The sequence below is a fragment of the Notechis scutatus genome, chromosome 3 (assembly GCF_049901735.1).
Source record: "Notechis scutatus isolate UNSWTSFEM ecotype Mainland chromosome 3, rNotScu1.2, whole genome shotgun sequence".
Classification (NCBI taxonomy): domain Eukaryota; kingdom Metazoa; phylum Chordata; class Lepidosauria; order Squamata; family Elapidae; genus Notechis; species Notechis scutatus.
In genome coordinates, this window is record NC_142011.1 from 63,285,696 (window position 1) to 63,303,924 (window position 18,229).

The following is an 18,229-nucleotide window of genomic DNA, read 5'->3' on the forward strand; positions in this document are numbered from 1 at the left end:
TCTCCCAATATTACCATAGTTTTGCTCCCTGAAAATTCTGCAATCTATTTCAGTGATTGCCTATCTTGACAGATTATAGCATACTTTCATAATAATAGTTATTTTTGTTTACCCTTTGATGTACTCTTACTAATGAATTACAACAAATATTAGTTTATTTTCATCTGTAAATAAATTTAAATTGAATCTGTAAATACACTCTCAATAAAATGTTAAAACAATTGTCTTATTATTCTAGTGGAGTATTTTATTTTTTAAAATCAATTATTTGTTTGATATTTCTGTTGTGGAATTGCAGATTCACTTGTCTTTCCTGGAACTTTCAGTTTCAAATGTGAAAATAAATACCCAAATATCCTCAAATGTGTTCATATTTCAGGATCTCAATATGTTTATGCAACTCCTTTTCTCTGGGATATCTCTTTCAATTTTACATTTTAGCCCTTGCATTCCTCTATTGAGATTTCTCTGTCCAGTTTTCATTAATCATCTGTATTAAATTATATTTGCCTTCTAGCATTGAAATGTATATTGCTTATAATCTGTATATCAGAATTGATTTCTGTAAATCAAGAAAATCCTAATATATGTACTTCTAGTTTTTTCTGGTTGAAATCTCTTAAGTCAGGAGTGTCAAACTCGTGGCCCACTGGCCAGATACGGCACGTGCTGGCCACCCCTACCCCCAGTTTAGCAAAGGGGGAAAAAGTTGCAATATGTCATGTGACAGTGAGACAATGATGCAAGTTTGACACCCCTGCTCTAAGTGGTAATTGATCTTTTTTGTTTGCTGCTAGAAATTTTGATCCAATAAGGATAAGTATGAACTATGAATTAAAAGCACTGAGCAGGGTATCTAGGCAAGAATTAATGCAACAAGGGAATCTGAAAAGGGAATCTTCTATACATTCATTCAGTGGTTCAGCTCTTTACCCTAAACGTGACATTTTAACCCCTAATCTGATCCTTACCCATTACATAATGCACTTACCCATCTATGCCTATTGAAATGGACAATCCAGAAACAGTAGGAACTGGGGTGGACTCATACCTCTACCTGAGATACAAGAGAAGAGGGCCCACAACATCCCTCCTCCCACTTACAATCCCTCTTGGCTTTAAGGAGATAGTGTAAAAGTACTTACTTTGAGATAGAATCTCAACGTATTGTTCCACTCGATCCTGGACAAGCCCTCAGTTTTAGTAAATTCTTTCCCCCTGACTCAGTTTACAAGTGGAGACCACACAATCTACTTGAACCAAGTTTATTTGAACTGCAGAGGTTCAAACTGCAACGTTCTGCCTACTGAAGGATGTTACAAACAACTTTTACATAGTTGTATAATAAATGCTCAGTAATAATGACAAATGCCAATCATAACATTGGCTAGATTTTCTGCTTATAGTGATCTAAGCAATATAATAAAGTGGAGATTGGCACTGGTCAGTTTTTAAGATTAGTTATTTCCTAGCCCCCATAAAAATACAAGTGCTGATTTACATCTACAAAAGCCTAAGCTTTTGTAAGGACACCTTGTTAGTTTGAAGGTTTTTGTTCAGGTTTTTTTTTTATCCTATACAATTAGGGTTTTTTTGCCATTGCAGTTAAGTATTGTTCTCTAGTTTCTTTGATTCTGTCATTTACATTAACTGAAGAGTATATTAATATTTGAACATTTTAATTATTCTTGAATATAGGAAACAGTTTACAAGAGCCAGATGGAGTATATTGTCATCTACAGTTATGAAAGTCTGTTTTAGAAGTATACAGGACAATGAATGTGTTTTCCAATGTGAAGCAGGTGAAGTACATTCATTAACACATATTTTCCTTGCATAGTTTTATAGAGAGGATCTGTAAGATTTTTCTCTACTATTGTAGCAAAATATACTGATAGATCCTTGCAGTGGCATCTGTACTGTTTGTAATGGTTATTAAAATGGTAGACATTAGCTATATTTCTGTTTTCTGCATGAAACCTTATATGAGGTGGTTGTTTCATTTTTTAGGATCAAGTACACCATAGAGAGTCAACTGAACTACCTGACTTTGCGGTATATATGATGGATAGACATTGCCTGAGTTGTTTCTTAATGCATATATAAGATTAAAGGTAAGGCATGGTAAGTGATACTGTACCTTGGAATTTTAGATCTATTTTTTCATAATTCGTTATTTATATCTTTGATATTTTTCTGATACGGCAACATTAGAGTTCTTTTCAAAAATAAGCATCACTAAATTTGATAGAATTTATAGGTAGACCTTGACTTATGATCATTTATTGATTAATTAAAGATAGTAGTGAAGAAAGTAACTTACAACTGGTCAGGGGTGGGATATGACAGGGTTAACTACCAGTTTGGAATTTACGAGGTTCAGTGATTTTACTCTTCACGCTGTGAGAGTGTGCCTGTAAATCGTCATCAGCACGCTGCTGCGTGCAGAGAAGCAGCCTTTGAAACAGCCCTCTTTTCCAGCTTTTTTAACTGCAGCTGTGCCTCATTCGGCAGCTGAAGTTGAAATATCAGGAAATAAAGATCTGGTAAGAGCCTGGGTGGGCAAAAACATCAGCAGACATATAACAGTTCTATGTCTGCTGCTCTTCAGAGCTACCGGTTCTACAGAGGTGGACAGAACCGGTAGAAACCCACCCCTGCAACTGGTCTTTGCACTTATGACCGTCACCGGGTCCCCATTACATGATCACAATTTGCAAACTTCCTAGCCAGATTCCAACAAGCCAAGTCAATGGGGGAAGTTTGAATTGCTTAATAACTATGACATTCACTTAACAACCATGGCGTGTAGTCATGTAATGATTCACAATGACCATATCAGTTAGCGACTGAAGTTATAGTTCCAAATGTGGTTGTAAATTGAGGACAACCTGTACAGCAATTTTAAAATGCACTGGATAGCCTCCCAGATGAATTATTGTAGCATGCTCTACATCAGCGGTCGCCAACCAGTGGGCCGGTGGCTGCAAGAAAATTTTGGTGAGCCGCAGAGAAATCTCACCCCCAGAGCACCTCCCCCAAAGCAATTAATCCAGGCTCCACAGAAACACAAGTCTGCGTTGCCCACATGGCCCGCAGGAAACCTCCCTGCCCACTCACTCCTTATCTGGCAAACTTGCCTGCTAAGTTGCTATTTTTCCTTTTTCCGACCATCATCTGTTCTGCTGTGCCAGGAGATTTAGATTAGCTAGGAAGCAGGAAATGGTTGGATTTCTTGCTTTCTAGCTAGTCTTTAGAACTTTGGCTCTGCTTTTAAGCACAGCTGGACCTCCCTTAGGACTGAAGGTTCCATTATTCAATGCAGACTCACAGCAAGCAAATTTTATGTGACAAATTCAGGTAGCCGATGGCAGATAGATAAATCACTGAATGATTCTGTGAGCAACTCAATTTGCCTGCCTGCTTTGCCTGATTTTGGGTAAAAGTTGCTCTTTTTTAAAAATAAAAAAATTCAATATTTACATACATGGTATGTTGTGAGTTAATTTTATGAATTTGCTTGCCAGCAAATTTTATGTGACAGACTGAGCTAGCTGATGGCAGATAATAGATCTCTGAATGCATCTGTGATTCTGTGAGCAACTCAATCTGCCTGCCTGCTTTGCCTGATTTTGGGTAAAAGTTGCTCTTTTTTAATAAAACATTCAATATTTATATAAATATTTATAATATTTACATACAAGCCATGCCCAGCCAGTCACATGACCATCAAGCCACACCCACAAATTAGGCCATGCCCAAGAACTGATCGTTAAGTAATTTGAATCCTACCCCTGCGTCTATGTGTTTGTGTGTATGAGAGAGAGAGGGAGGGAGGGAGGGAGAGAGGTTAGATCAGATCTCTCTTTCTCCCACCAATGTCAGCAAGCCACCGTCAGTCAAAATTCATATTAGTGGTCCCTGGGATTTAAAATTATGAGTTTGGTAGTCCCCGAGGTCCAAAAGTTTGGCGACCCCTGCTCTACATGGAGTTGCCCTTGTAGAGTACTTGGAAGCTGAAGCTGTTACAAAATGCAGTGGAGCAGGCAGATATATGCACTCCTCAAGCAGTGCACTTTACACGTCTGCTCTATGAGCTGCATTGGCTACTGGTATGCTTCCAGGAACAATTTAAGGTGCTAATAAAACTTTATATGGCATGGGACCAGGATATACTGTGTTGCCATGGTTATATCTACTGCACTATCTCATCAGATCCAGCAGGAGAGGCATGTTACAGGTCCCATCGACTAAGGAATGTCCTTGATGGGACCCAGGAAAGAAGCCTTTTCTGCTATGGCAGCTATCCTTTGGAACATCATTTCCCCCAGTACTTAGAGTGGCACCTTCCCTTCTGGCCTTTAGGAAGGATTTGAAGACTGGGCTGTGCCATCATGCCTAGTGGTCCAGCAATAGTGGTGAGCCTGTGGCTATATTAAATGGATATGACTCTGAATATCTCTTATTGAATTTTTAATTATAGTTTTAGATTAGTTATATACTCTTGTGGATTTTTTCCTATTGTTTCTATTGTGGTTTCATTGATGTGAACTGCCAGAATTATACTTGTGAGACTCTGAGACAAGTTTGAACTCTTAAAAGTAAAAAAAATAAATCATTGTGATGTAAACTGTCACACAAACTGCTGAAACATTAACATTCCCACCTAGAAATGAATTGGAAAGATAACAAACTGAAAACATTTTTATTCTTGGTTTACTTAGCAGTTCTGAAAAAATCCTGGGAAATATTTGATCTTGTATTTTATTCATAGGTGATGATGTGCTGCCAGTCATTTTAAAGTGAAATAAAGTGAAAAAGTAAAGTGAAATAAAATCATAGATGCATTTTTCAAAATTGATCAATGCTATTTTGTCTGAAAGCATTTTTCATTAAGGTTTGCAGTGAAGATAGCAATAGCACTTACTTATATACCACTTTAGAGTGCTTTAAAGCTTTCTCTAAAAGCTTTAAACACAGTCGGCATATTGCCCCCAACAATCTAGGTCCTCATTTTACCGACCTTACAAGGATGGAAGGCTGAGTCAACCTTGAGCCAGTGAGAACCAAACTGCTGGCAGCTGGCAGTCAGCAGTAGAAGCCTGCAATACTGCATTCTAACCACTGCACCACTATGGCTCTAAACTAAACTAATTGAATTTTAGGAAACAACTTTGTATCTTATATATTCAACTAGTATTAGAGAATTTTTTTTGTTTTGTTTGTTTTGTTTTGTATTGGAGGATTGCATACTTAGGATAGTTGGGGACCAGATCTCCAAGTGGGCACCATTCTGTTTTCTCTTTTTTTTGTTGGTCATCTGATTAATTTGTTTATTCATTACCATTTTCTCACATTCATATGCATTTGTCTATTATGCCAGAGAGCAATATAGCCTCAAATAATTCTTCATACCCTCTCTCATATCTTTTCATTTCTATAAATGTACATAGCTCCCATCTTTTCCTTCTATACATATCTTCCCTTTCAAACACCCAGCCTAAGTATAGTTAGTCTGGAAGTTTTTTACTATTTTTTTTATTATTTCTGTGGTTATTATGAACAACAGTAGAATTTCATCATGTGATGTTTTTGAACTGCTGGAAAATGCCTTGATACTTAAAGGAAATGTATTTGGATCTTGGTAATCTTGCAAATACCCTCCTAAATTTCATAACTGTCTACTTCACAGGTTCAAACAAGATTCTGGATGACATTCCTGACAAATGGAGAACTATTTCCAGACAGAGGCTTATAACCTTGATAAGGTTTTAGATGAATTTGAACAAAATGAAGGTGAACAACTTTTGTTAGGACTGGAGACATAAACTGAATTTAGGGCTAGTGTTTGCCTGCATTTACTATCTACTGTAGTCATCTGTCCATTTGCTGGAGAGAGAAAAAAGAAAACAACACTGGGTAACTTAACATTTTATTAGGAAGAAACACTTAATTATTTTAAAATTCTTAGTCTCATATGAATTGTGTTCCCATATTCACTGATCAAGAAAAGTTGATAATTATATAAATCTTGCTGATAACTAGGGCAGATAAAATATTAATTGGTTATAGCTCAAAGATAACGGACATGCTTCCTGCTATAAAGAACTATCTTTTAAATCATTACCTCTTATTCAAGTTCACAATTATACTTAAATATTAAGTATACTCTTAAGTATACCTAATACAGAAAGATGTCGTGCCCTGATTTATTATTATATATTGCTAATTCCACTGCCTCATGATAAGATAAGACTAGGGTTGAATCTTCTGTAAGTTTGTGTATTAGGTCTGGTATCAGTGGAACTCCTTTTTCCTCCCTGTGGCAACCCCTTTGAATTATATACCTGTAGAAAAAATTACTGAAATCGTTTTGAATGGGGAAGCTATGATGTCAAGGGCTTGGAGACCCATAGGAAGCAATTTGAGGGACATGCGTACCAGTTATAAGCAGACGGATTAAGGTCTCTGTCAATCCCTTTTGTTTGCACTGGTCCTTCATTTAGATCTCAGAATAAAAGCAAAGAATAGTTGCAACATTTAAAATTTTTGTCTGTTTTTAAAAATCATTTGATGGAAATAGTTGTTGCAATAGTCTTGCTTTTACTGTATGTGCTCAGTGTTAGCAATCTTCTATTGAAGTCCTTCAAATTACACTTATTAGGTCTCAGTAGATCCTTTCATCTCTTTGTGGATAGTTAGTTACTAACTATATTGCTTAGAAATATTCAGAATATAAGAACAACCCACATGCTTAGGAAAGAAGAAAACATCTTTATTAAAATAGGTGTATATGTGTTTTTGATATTAAGCAAAGATACAAAGCATTAACAGCGTTCTGGGTGTTTATATAGCACCAGGATATGTTAAGGTTTCACAGGGCATTTTAACTTTAAGTTCCTAATTAATTTATGCCTATGATTGATTTAGGCCTTATTATTGTCTTACACATAGCTGAATTGGAGCTGCTTCCCATTTTTTTATCTCAGCAGGAGGCCTTCATAGTTCATCTTTTCCAGATTATTTTTCTGTGAATGGTTTCCATTTTCGTTTGAAATTGCAGTTTTTTTCTTATAAAACAAATTTTATTGATTTTAAAGACAAACAAAACATAAGACATCAAAGTATAAAACCTCCTTTCTCAAAAATTACTTATAAGTTTTAACAAGGCAAATAAGGCATTATTTTTTAAAGCATAGTTCCACATTATCACATTTCCATTTAAACACATATATATCTTTTCCAAATTTCTCATTGTTCCTCCCTTCACTTTTATTCAGTTATATTTCTTTCTATCAAGGTTTTATTAATTCTCCATCAAGCATAAACACACAAAATACAGAACATAAAACAAAACATAAAAAGATACAACCTTCTTAATTATTATTTATACATGTCTTTTCCAAATTTCTCTCCCTTTAGTTTTATTCCTCCAAGGTTTTATTAATTCACAATCAAAACATAGCTAACCAAAACACAAAACATAAAACATAAAACATAAAACTTCTTTTGAAAAGTGGCTTAGCCCCGGGTTACATCTTTTTTAACAGACCTAAATCAAGTTCGTGCTCACCTTATATACCATTCATATCTTATTAACCATTCTATATTTTCTATATAACTTCTCCCTTCTTTTCACTCTCTTAGTTATATTTTGTTTATTTCATCTTATTTCAGAATCATTATGTTTGTATCTTTTGTCTGTTCTTTTCCAATCATCTATTTATCTCTTCTCTTTAGCAAAAGAATTTCCCTGTAATCACTTTTTAATGTGTGACGCCTTTCCCTAAAGTAACACTTAAAATAATACATAATTTCTATCCTGATTCTGCTTAGTACATTCTACATGTTGCATTTTGAAAAGAAAAAGAATAATAAACTTATAATATAATTAAATATATAATTTCCATTCTAATTCTAATTCTATTAATAGTATAACTAAACATTAATCATTTTACACATTCTCTTTGATATTTTATTAAATATTGAAATCTATCATTATAAAACATTTTAATATTTTAATATTTTGTTAAATCTTATAATATTCCAATAAACTATTTCAAATGCAAATACTACAATACTATCTTATGTACTCTTGCAGAATCTTTCTTAAATTATACATCCTTTATCCTTTATCTCTAAAAAAAATATCTTGTTCCAGACCGTGGCTTTTTTTCCCTTTTTCCCTCCCTTTCTTCTCCAGTCTGATCTTTTTGCCCACACCTCTCCTAACCTCCACCTTTTTAACTTCCCCTCTCTGTTGTAATTCTCTTTTCAATTGCTTTCTAACATTGTACCTTTTTTTCACCTTATTTTTCTTTTTCTTGGTTGTTTTATTAAATCTTAAATTCTCATTTTCCTTCCTCTCTTCCTATTTTCTTTCTTAATCAAATTTTTTTTGTCCATTAAAAATGGTTTCCTTTTCTTCTTCTCCTTCTCCTTCTTCATCAAGTATTTGCTGGTACGTAGAAACCGCCATTTCTAAAAAGTGGAAGACAGCTCCCAATGAATTCTTGCCATTTGGTTCTCTTTCCTTTAATTTTTCATATTCCATTTTTAGTTGATCCAGAGATGGTGCCATTGTAAATTTTAAGAACAACCCAGATGTTTTTAGTCTTAAGGTAATTTGCAAATGTCAAAGTTATCAAACAATCCAAACAGCCAGAAATTATTTCCTCTTCTTCTCTTTGCAACTTTTCCTCCTGGGGCAAAATCCCAAATATATTTTAAAGCCGTATTACAATTAGTTGTTGGTCTTATAATCTTCAAAGCGTCTCCTCCAACCAGTTTTAAAAGATTTTTTTTTTTTAGTCCTCTCCTTCCCACTTATAACAAAGAGCTTGTTTTTACCTCAAAGAAGCAGGTTTTTCTGTGCTCATTTGCTTTCTCCGTAAGGAAGGGGAGTGAACTTTCCTTCAGCACTTTCACAGCCGATAGTAACTTCTTTTGGAAACAAATGTAATAATCCGAAAGTCAGGTTTCCAGGGTGTTTTAAAAGTAACTTAATGTCCCGGTTCAGCCAAGAAAACTTCTCCTTCTGTCTTCCTCCTGCACAGTCTTATCCGGTTGAAGATTCCTTTATGGCTGCCATTTCTGACAGCTGCTCCACCGCCTCAGGAAAAAGGAGTCTAGCCGGCTGGGGAAAGGGGGTGCGATATCCCCAGACCCCTGCCCGGATCTCCTCTGTCTTCCGCTGCCTCTTCGGGGCAGCGACAACCCCCAAATCCAATTGGATCGGGGGTACCTCAGCGGCGAGCGCAGCAGGGACCCGCAGAGAAGCGGATTCCTGCTGCCGCCGAAGCCTTGCAACCGGAAGTTTCTCCCGAAATTGCAGTTTTGTTGTGCTATAAATATGGTTTTAAACCATTGGTTTTGTCACTGTTTAAAAAGATTTTGGTGAGCTTAAAATTGTACTAGGATAACTAGGATTTAAAATGCACTTTAAAAAATTCATCCATCCATCCAGTCATCTATCTTCATTCATTCATTCATTCTTTCATTCATCACTTCTTAACTATCCATCTCCCTAAGAGAGGAGCTCTGGCCCATGTACAATATAATCAATATAATTAACATTAAAATCAGAATAATTTAAGCTGTTGTGAGTTCCTCTGTAATAAAAAATTTGAGGTAAATAGGAATGGTAATTTTACAGATATATAATAACTTCATGGCATATCTTTTATATCTTCGCACTCCTTTGTATTCTTATATGTTCCACTCCCTTACATGGAGGTTTGTAACTTTAAAACTACTAAGCAAACAAATAATTAAAATCTTGTTAGATCATACCAGACATTGATCAAATTCATAATGTTTCTGAGGCTGACTATATACTTTTAAGAACCTACGGTACAAGCAGACAAAAATAATAGTCCACTCCTAATTTTGTTTCTCAGGAGCAGAGATTAAGTGGATTACTGCCTCTTAATCTAGATATTCTATCTAGGATCTATCTAAATCTATTCTTGGTGAATTAGTATTTTAGGGACATATAAATTAGCGACCATTATGGCAGCAGATTCTGTACGTTAAGACATAGTTAAGAGAAAAATACAGCATTTGGTATTTATTTTAGCTGTCATTTTGGGAATAATGTTTATTCACTAATTTGACTGATGAATTTTTTCTTCATATAGAACAGGAGTGGGAAACGATGGCCCCTTTATGACCTGTAGACTTCGACTCCCAGAATTACTGAGCCAGCATGGCTCCCAGAATTCCTGAGCATGGCTGGCTCAGGAGTTCTGGGAGCTGAAGTCCATAGGTTGTAAAGGGGCCATTGTTCCTCACCCCTGACATAGAGTAATGGAATCGAAATGCTTCTTTCTTAGTAATTGGAATATGGTAGCTGTGTTATAACACATGAGCCAATTGATTAATTTTCTTTTTGTTGTAATGTTAAAGGTTTTCCATCCAAACACAAATGCACTCTGTTTCTAATGGCTATGTATGAGAATAATAGAGAGCACAATAGCAGCTTGAAAAGGCATATATTACAAGGAGAACTATTAGAAAATGGAAAAGCAGAACTATTTGATCAGATGTATCTTTTGCTGCTGCTGTTTTTACATTTACTATGTCATAAAGATAGTTATATGGATGAAAGTAGCATAGCTCACTACCTTTTTTCCAGATGTGTAGAATTCAGCAACTACTATTCCAATCTTGATAATGCCTTTTGAAGACATTTTTTTAAGGAAATAAGAGAATGAAACGTTAATTAACTTTAGTTAAAGCTGTCATTCATGTTGTGGAAAAAAATGAATTTTAACTGAATTTTAATTTCAATTTTAACTGCTGAAATTTATTTTCTTGTATTGTTGGATGTTTCTCTGTTGCTTTGTAACTTTGATAAAAGGAAAATTGTGTATCTTTGATGTGAAACAAGATAAACATACACAAGTTATTTAATAGAACAGAATAACAGAGTTGGAAAGGACCATGGAGGTCTTCTAATCCAACCCTTTGCTCAGATAAATGGTATATAGGATTTCCTGCCTGAGGAGGGGGTTGGATTAGAAGACCTCCATGGTCCCTTTCAACTCTGTTATTGTGGTAACCGTGTTTTTATTTCTGTTTTCTAGTTCTATATTTCTATTCTGTTTATATTTTGTAAATTTTAGTATCTGCATTCAGTTTAATGCAAATTGATTTCAGTCCATGTTTTATTTCTTTGTTAGATGAAACTATTTCACCTACATTGTTGGAAGCAAAGTGGAGTCAGATCCTAGATCCTCCTCCTCATCGGCTGACTTTAAACCCAGCTCTAGCCAATATAAATGAATCAACCATTACTAAGTGTCCAGAGAAATTGAAATCCTTTTCTCTGTCACATATAGCCACTACATCTATAGGAGGGGGGGATTACTGTTTTAATGGCCAAAATCCTAATATGAGCCAAGAAAACACAAACATGTGGATTGATGACCAGACAGCAACGGATGATCAGTTGGTTATGAGAAATAGTAATCAAAATATTCAGTGTAACTCTGCTGATGATGAAGGAAAAAAATGTGGCAGTATAGACTGTTTACCTGAAGAAAAAAATGTTCTAGTTGTAGCAGTCATGCATAACTGTGACAAAAAAGCATTACAAAATGATTTGCTGGGTTGTAAAAGTTTTAGCAGCCCCCCTTCAATGGATACTGTTAGCTTTACACTGGAGAATGAAGTCCAACAAACCAATCATCTTCATATTACTGTAAATGGGTCTGTTGAAAAAGATACAGATACTGAAAAAGAACCAGTACTAGCCACGAGTCTGAATGCAAGTGAAGATTCTATTAACCATGATACTGCTGCTGCTGCTGCTGCTGCTTCAAATTGTTCATCCAGTGACTCTTCTTTGTTAAAGGAGGAGAATGATAATGCAAATAAAGATAATCACTTCTCACAAACTACTGCATCAGGGATTATAATTCCCTTTCAGAGGCCATTTGACCTAAGCATTAAAGTGCAAGAACAAAATGCATCAGTTGAAGATTTAAACACTGATGTAGCTGTTCAGAAAACAGAGCTGGAAACCGAAAGTTCTTCACCTAATACACACAGTGATAGCTTTTCCTTAGAGACTTCTGTAACTGAGCAGATAGCCTCAAAAGTTCAGTCAGGGATAGCCGAGTTCTCTACAACATGTAAGTTGAATGTACTAGGAAGTGGCAATGATTGCGAATCTTCTGGTGGATATTTGATCTCTCAAGATGTTACTGCTGTTGAAAATGAACCTGGCAAATATCATAAAATATCCAGTACGGCTGCTCATTCATCAGACTGTCAAGAGATGACAAAAGAACTGACTCCACAAAATGAGATGGGAGAACAAATAAACACAGAAAATGAAGCACAGCAGCAAATATGTAGTATCAGTGCCAGTAACAGTAATGGCATGTTAGAAATAGATACTGATTTAAAAGGGTCATCTATAAATGAGCTTGAAAATTCCAGTCCAACTGATGTCACGGGGACATCATTGTCAAGTGGTCTGCCCAATTATTGTGATTCCTATGGAATACAGAACTCAGTTATTGCTCATATTCCAAAGACTTTGCCCTCCAAGGAAGACTCTGTAACAGAGGAAAAAGAGATAGAAGAGAGCAAATCAGAATGCTATAGTAATGTTTATGAACAAAGAGGAAATGAAGCCACAGAAAGAAGTGGACTCACTTCGAACTGCTCTGGTGACCAAATGAGAAAAAAATGTTTGCATAATCTCTGCAATCAGATTCCCTCTGAATCAACTGAAGCATCAGTAAAATCAGCAGCTCATTTACAATCTCTCAGTGTTCCTTTTGGTGGTGCCCGACCAAAACAGCCTACAAATCTTACACTACAGATTCCAAAGCCATTATTGGATCACTTACAAAATGACTTGGTTCCTCCAAACTGTGGTGGGAATAGTAAAAATAAAAACGATATAAGTGAAAAAATAAAAACAAGCGAAAATGTAGCAACAAATATATATGCCGATGAAACAGTACAGAATGCTCTGGTCACAGATGCTAGTGGCGAGCATGCAGATGACTACGATTCTGTGGTTTCCAATAGTTTGTGCCTTGCAACAGCCTCAGATAGCCCTGACAATGATCTTGGAGCCGGCCAGTCAGGTGTTCATACAAGAAAGCCATTTACTAATTTGGGTGAAATCGCTCCAGTTTGGGTCCCAGATTCTCAAGCACCAAACTGTATGAAATGTGAGGCCAGATTTACATTCACTAAAAGAAGGCACCATTGCAGAGCCTGTGGAAAGGTAGGCTTATATTTAACTGGAAAATCTTATAAATAATGGGAAGCCTAGAGTTACAATAGCCAATTCTAGGACTTGGGTTTTCTGAATGTTTTTGACATTGTTTTCAACAACACATTGTATTCAAATTGCTGAAAGAAAACTATAGAGGTAATTTTTTTAAAAAAATATATGCGCAATTGCTTTGATACGATACTTATTTGCATTAGTATAGGCAGTCCTCTGGTTACGACCATTCAGTGACTGTTCAAAGTTACAACAGCACTGAATGAGCAGGACTTATGACCATTCCTTGAAGTTGCGGCCATTGCATTGTTCCTGCAGTCATCTGATTACAATAAGGGCACTTGGCAACCAGTTCACAATTATGATAGTTGCAGCACCTATGCTGCAATCATTTGAGGATTTGTTACTTTCTCTGCTGATTTCCCACAAGGAAAGTTAATAGGGAAGCTGACAGGAGGTCACAAGTCATCCCTGCCATCCCGCCGCCTTTTCACGCATCCACCCACCTGCCTATGCTCCTAAGCAGCTACACGTCCTCTAGCACCTACCCATGGTGCACTGGTGCTACTTAACCACCCGTTCCACTACTCTTGCCTGTTGGCCTGCTTGTCTGGCACTCCCACTTCTTTCCACTTTGTGATAAAAGTGAAGCTCTCATCTAAAAATCTGTGTGATCCTGGGTTAATGGCAGCAAGCGAGACTAGATTGGCAATTAGAGCAAAATTAAATTTTCAAGTTCATTTCAAGTCAACAATATATGATAATAATCTGTTTTAAAAATATTTTCTCAAATAATACAATTAAATGAAAAGATTTGTTTAAGACAGTTGTTTCAAGGTCTCTGTCACGAAAGCTCTTGGAGAAGTTTGTGCCAGTCACTATTTCTTAATCTGATTTGAGTTATTGCGGGGGGAGGGGAGGGGGGTTGTTCGAAAATTGTTCAGTCTAAAACATGTATAATATATATAATGTATAATATAATCTATAATAAATTTTTTATACAGGCATTAAACAATTATGTTTTATTCTGTAGAAAAACTAGAACATGCTTGTATTGGAAATACAGATAGAGCATTCTGTCCAAATGATTTTAGTTATATGTAATGTAAATATATTTTTCTTATTTTACTTAAGGTTTTCTGTGCAGCCTGCTGTAGTCTGAAATGCAAATTGCTATATATGGATAGAAAGGAAGCCAGAGTATGTGTAATTTGCCATTCGGTACTTATGAATGGTAAGTAATATACTTGAAACAATAGTCAAGTTTCATTAGTTTGTGGTTAATGGAGCCTTTCTAATGTATGAGTGGGGGCTGTTGTGCAATCCAGTGTAATTTATTTTCATATTGGACAGAATTTTAATGAGAAAGCTAATTTCAGAATGATACCAGTAATAATTCTAGTATCTAGTATGCACTATTGAATTACTAGAGAACTGACCAATTTCTGAAACTGATATGCAGCCTAAATAATAAAGGCAGCGTGTAGTGTGTTGCCGTGAAAAGATTTTTGTCAAAATAGGTGAAAATGGCTGTGTATAAGAGCATGTTTCTGTCTGCTTTGTAGAAGTTGGATATGACAGGAGAAACAAAGGTAAATTGAAATCTTGTGAATGGCAAAATTTGCCATTTACCATTCACAACATCTTGTGAATGGTAAGAAAATATGCATGGTAAAACAAGAAAACGTGATCAAAACTGGGTATTCATTGAATTTGGATTGAATACAAGGGTAAGTGACCTTGCAGCGTGATGAATGAAGATATCACACACGCACACACGGGAAAGCAAAAGTGAATGAATTGAGAAGAGGGATGACTAAGAAAGGTGTAGTTGTTTGAAGTTCCTCAGAAAGAAAGAGATGGGAAGTTTAAAGAACAAAATGCAGTACAGAAAATATATAGACATAGCAGAAAGCCAAGATATTTTGCATGGATGGGAAGGGATGGAGAGATATATTAAATGGTTGTGTAAGCTAGATTTAGCTTTATTTGCTTTGCTTTTCTCTCCTATCTTTAACTTCTTTTGCTCATTGCTTCTCATTCATTTTCTGCATTTTCCATAACGGTGCTTACCCAGAAAGGGAATAGCGCCATGGGTATGTATTTTCTGTAGTGCTTGTCATATATGTTGGCCTACAGTTAAATGGATTGGATCCACATATTTACAGTTCCGGCTGTCAGTTGTAGCAATCTACTTTGACTTGCTAATGAAAGATCTTCCACATTTGTCAAGAATGAAAATATTTATCACAAAGTACACATTCTGAAGGCCAGGTACCGTTATTTAGACTCTCTGAACTTGTAGCTGAAGTTTCTAGATCTCCTCAAGTATAGTTTTGTAAGTTTAAAAATATAAACATTTAAATGTGCATAGCATAATCATATTAATTCATTTCACTTACCCAAAGTGGATGAAACAATAAATAGATTTAATAATAAATAAATAACAGTGTAACATTTGACATTAATAAGTTAAAACAAAATGACACAAGCTGATATCAATTATGCATGCGCCCTAATGCCCACACGATTGGATTACTGCAGTGTGCTGTATGTGGGGCTGCCTTAGGGGATCATCTGGAAGTTAGCTACAGCTGGTATTAAATGAGTCAGCCAAGCTCCTACAAACACTGTTGAATTACTTCTATATATTACACCTACAATATTAAGTTGTCATGTTTATTACCAGTAGGTTGTAAATTCTGTTCAAAAGACTAGTTGTTTCCTGTCGCTATTAGCACGGTATTGGACTCCATCAGGCAATGTCAGACCATAACCAAATCTACTCATCTATAGAATGCCTTCTGAAATTTGAGGGACCTGGAATAGAAATGAAATAGTACATCCTCTCTGTAGTAACCTCCAGTCTATACTCAAGATTCTCTGTGTATACTTAATAATCCAAATGCAATTTTTAGTGTCGTCCTACTTCAAGTTCTGCTCCTCTATCAGCTTCTGGATTTTTGGCTTCTCTGTATAAGGACAAATTTAATCATAATTCAGCAACATTGTTTGAAAAATCCAGCAAAATTGCTGTTAAAATCTATTATTAGTAGCCTTGGCTCTGTGATTCTAGTTTCATGGTAATAATAATGATTCCATGATAGTAATCTGAAATAATTAACTCTTTTAACTTAAACACTTCCTTGCTTTGTTTGCCTTAATTTTAGTTCCTGTGGCTAATGAGTTCATATTTTGTTGGGCTAACATTACCTCTGTATTTCTAATAAAAGGAAAACAATGACTTATTAAATTTCATTAATTTAATCATTATTACATGATAACAGTTACCTTTTTTGTATTTTTATCTTTTTCTTAGCTCAAAGCCTGGAGAATATGCTGAGTGCCCCTAGTCCGAGCCCCAATCCTAACAATCCTGCTGAATACTGTTCTACCATTCCTCCCTTGCAGCAAGTCCAGGCTTCTGGAGTGCTGAACTCACCACCGCCTACTGTTATGGTCCCAGTGGGAGTCTTAAAGCATCCAGGTACTGAAGGTATGGATATTTGAAAATGTATGCATCCCTGGTCTATCCTGATATTAATTTCAATCACCTCATAAAATTTAGCTTAGGCCAAAAATATTTGATTTCAAGTTAATCTTGGACTATGAGTTTTCTCAGCAAATAATTATGCCTCTTCTTTAAACCATGAAATCTAGGTGACGACTGATCTCATGGAATTGTATAGTCATCTTACATATGTGTGAGTGATAATGAAAACATCTGCATAACCTACCTGGGCTCGATTAATTGTGGTCTTGGAATTTTGTTCAGATTGCATTTGAAAATATATATTTTGTATCACTGTTTTGCACTTAGCTTCATTTCTCCTCATGCATGTATTGCTTTCATAAAGCTAATCTCATCTTTCTCTGTAGTGAGTCAGCCTAGAGAACAAAGACGTGTTTGGTTTGCTGATGGGATCTTACCCAATGGTGAAGTTGCTGATGCAGCCAAATTAACAGTGTCTGGAACAAGTTCCACTGGAGCACTTGCAGTATCACATGACCCAAGCAAGCCCATAAGCAACAACACTTTACCGGAAGAGGTGAATGACTGCCCTTCTTTATTATTTAGTATATTGTGCTATTCAAATTGCATGGGAAAGAGAATGTATTAGATTTCCTTTTATACAACCTAAAGCCAATTTGATGTAGTGATTAAGACACTAGATTAAGGCACTAGACAGACTATGACTTCTAGAGTGGAAAGCACCCCTCCCCAGCTCATCACTGCCTGCACTTTGCATTCTGGACCAGTTCTGAGTGATCTTCAAGGGCAGGTCCAGTCATGCCATGAGATGATATGTTTTTGTTATATCTTGTAGACTGAAAACACACTTGCATTTTCAAGAACTATAACTCAGGTTGGAAGTCCAGTTGGCAGTGCAATGAATCTTATTCCAGAAGACGGGCTTCCTCCAATTCTCATCTCTACTGGGGTAAAAGGAGGTGAGTGATGAATGCTAGTGTGTAAATGAAAAATACAATATTATATTGAGTGGAACTTTCTACAATACAGAACTTTCTTCAAGCTCAAATTGCCTTTTAATTAGTGGTGGATAAGGTTATGCCTAATGAGGTGTTTTACACAAGTGGGAATTCTGTGGTAGCACTATATGTTAATGTACTAGAAATCAACAGAGAATATGGAAATATTCATTGAGTATAAAAAAATAAGACAATTGTGAGAAAAGATACCTTTGTTAATCAGCCATAGCACCAATTTCTGTGATAAGGTATAATTGTTTACATTATTCTAGTACTCCTCAAACATACTGTTTTCATAGCTTTGGGGGTTTGGGCTTCAAAAAAAATTTTTTTGCCCTCTCTGGGCTCTGGAGGCTTTGCTCGAGCTTCTGGGAGGGCAAAAACGGCCTTCCTGGGCTCTGGAGGCTCTCTGGAAGCCAGAAATGGGCCCATTTCCGTCCTCCCCAAACTTTCAGGAAGCCCGTTTTTCACCCTTCCTGAGCCTCT

General features: G+C 36.0%; 1 protein-coding gene across 10 annotated transcripts in view; it reads left to right on the forward strand.

Annotated features, from left to right (window-relative positions):
• The window catches only part of ZFYVE9 (zinc finger FYVE-type containing 9), a 45,039-nt gene that overhangs the window by 10,040 nt on the left and 16,770 nt on the right, over window positions 1–18,229 (forward strand). For 3 of the 10 annotated variants that reach the window (XM_026665866.2, XM_087960277.1, XM_026665865.2), the window contains exons 2-8: window positions 2,011–2,114; window positions 5,693–5,796; window positions 11,184–13,249; window positions 14,387–14,486; window positions 16,572–16,748; window positions 17,132–17,301; window positions 17,581–17,704. In XM_026665866.2, coding sequence (XP_026521651.2) covers window positions 5,727–5,796; window positions 11,184–13,249; window positions 14,387–14,486; window positions 16,572–16,748; window positions 17,132–17,301; window positions 17,581–17,704 — 2,707 coding nt within the window. In that variant the 5' untranslated portion in view covers window positions 2,011–2,114; window positions 5,693–5,726. Of the gene's footprint in view, window positions 1–1,698; window positions 1,803–2,010; window positions 2,125–4,215; window positions 4,419–5,692; window positions 5,797–11,183; window positions 13,250–14,386; window positions 14,487–16,571; window positions 16,749–17,131; window positions 17,302–17,580; window positions 17,705–18,229 lie in introns of all 10 variants that reach the window. The other 7 variants (XM_026665867.2, XM_087960271.1, XM_087960273.1 and 4 more) reach the window with 5 other exon arrangements.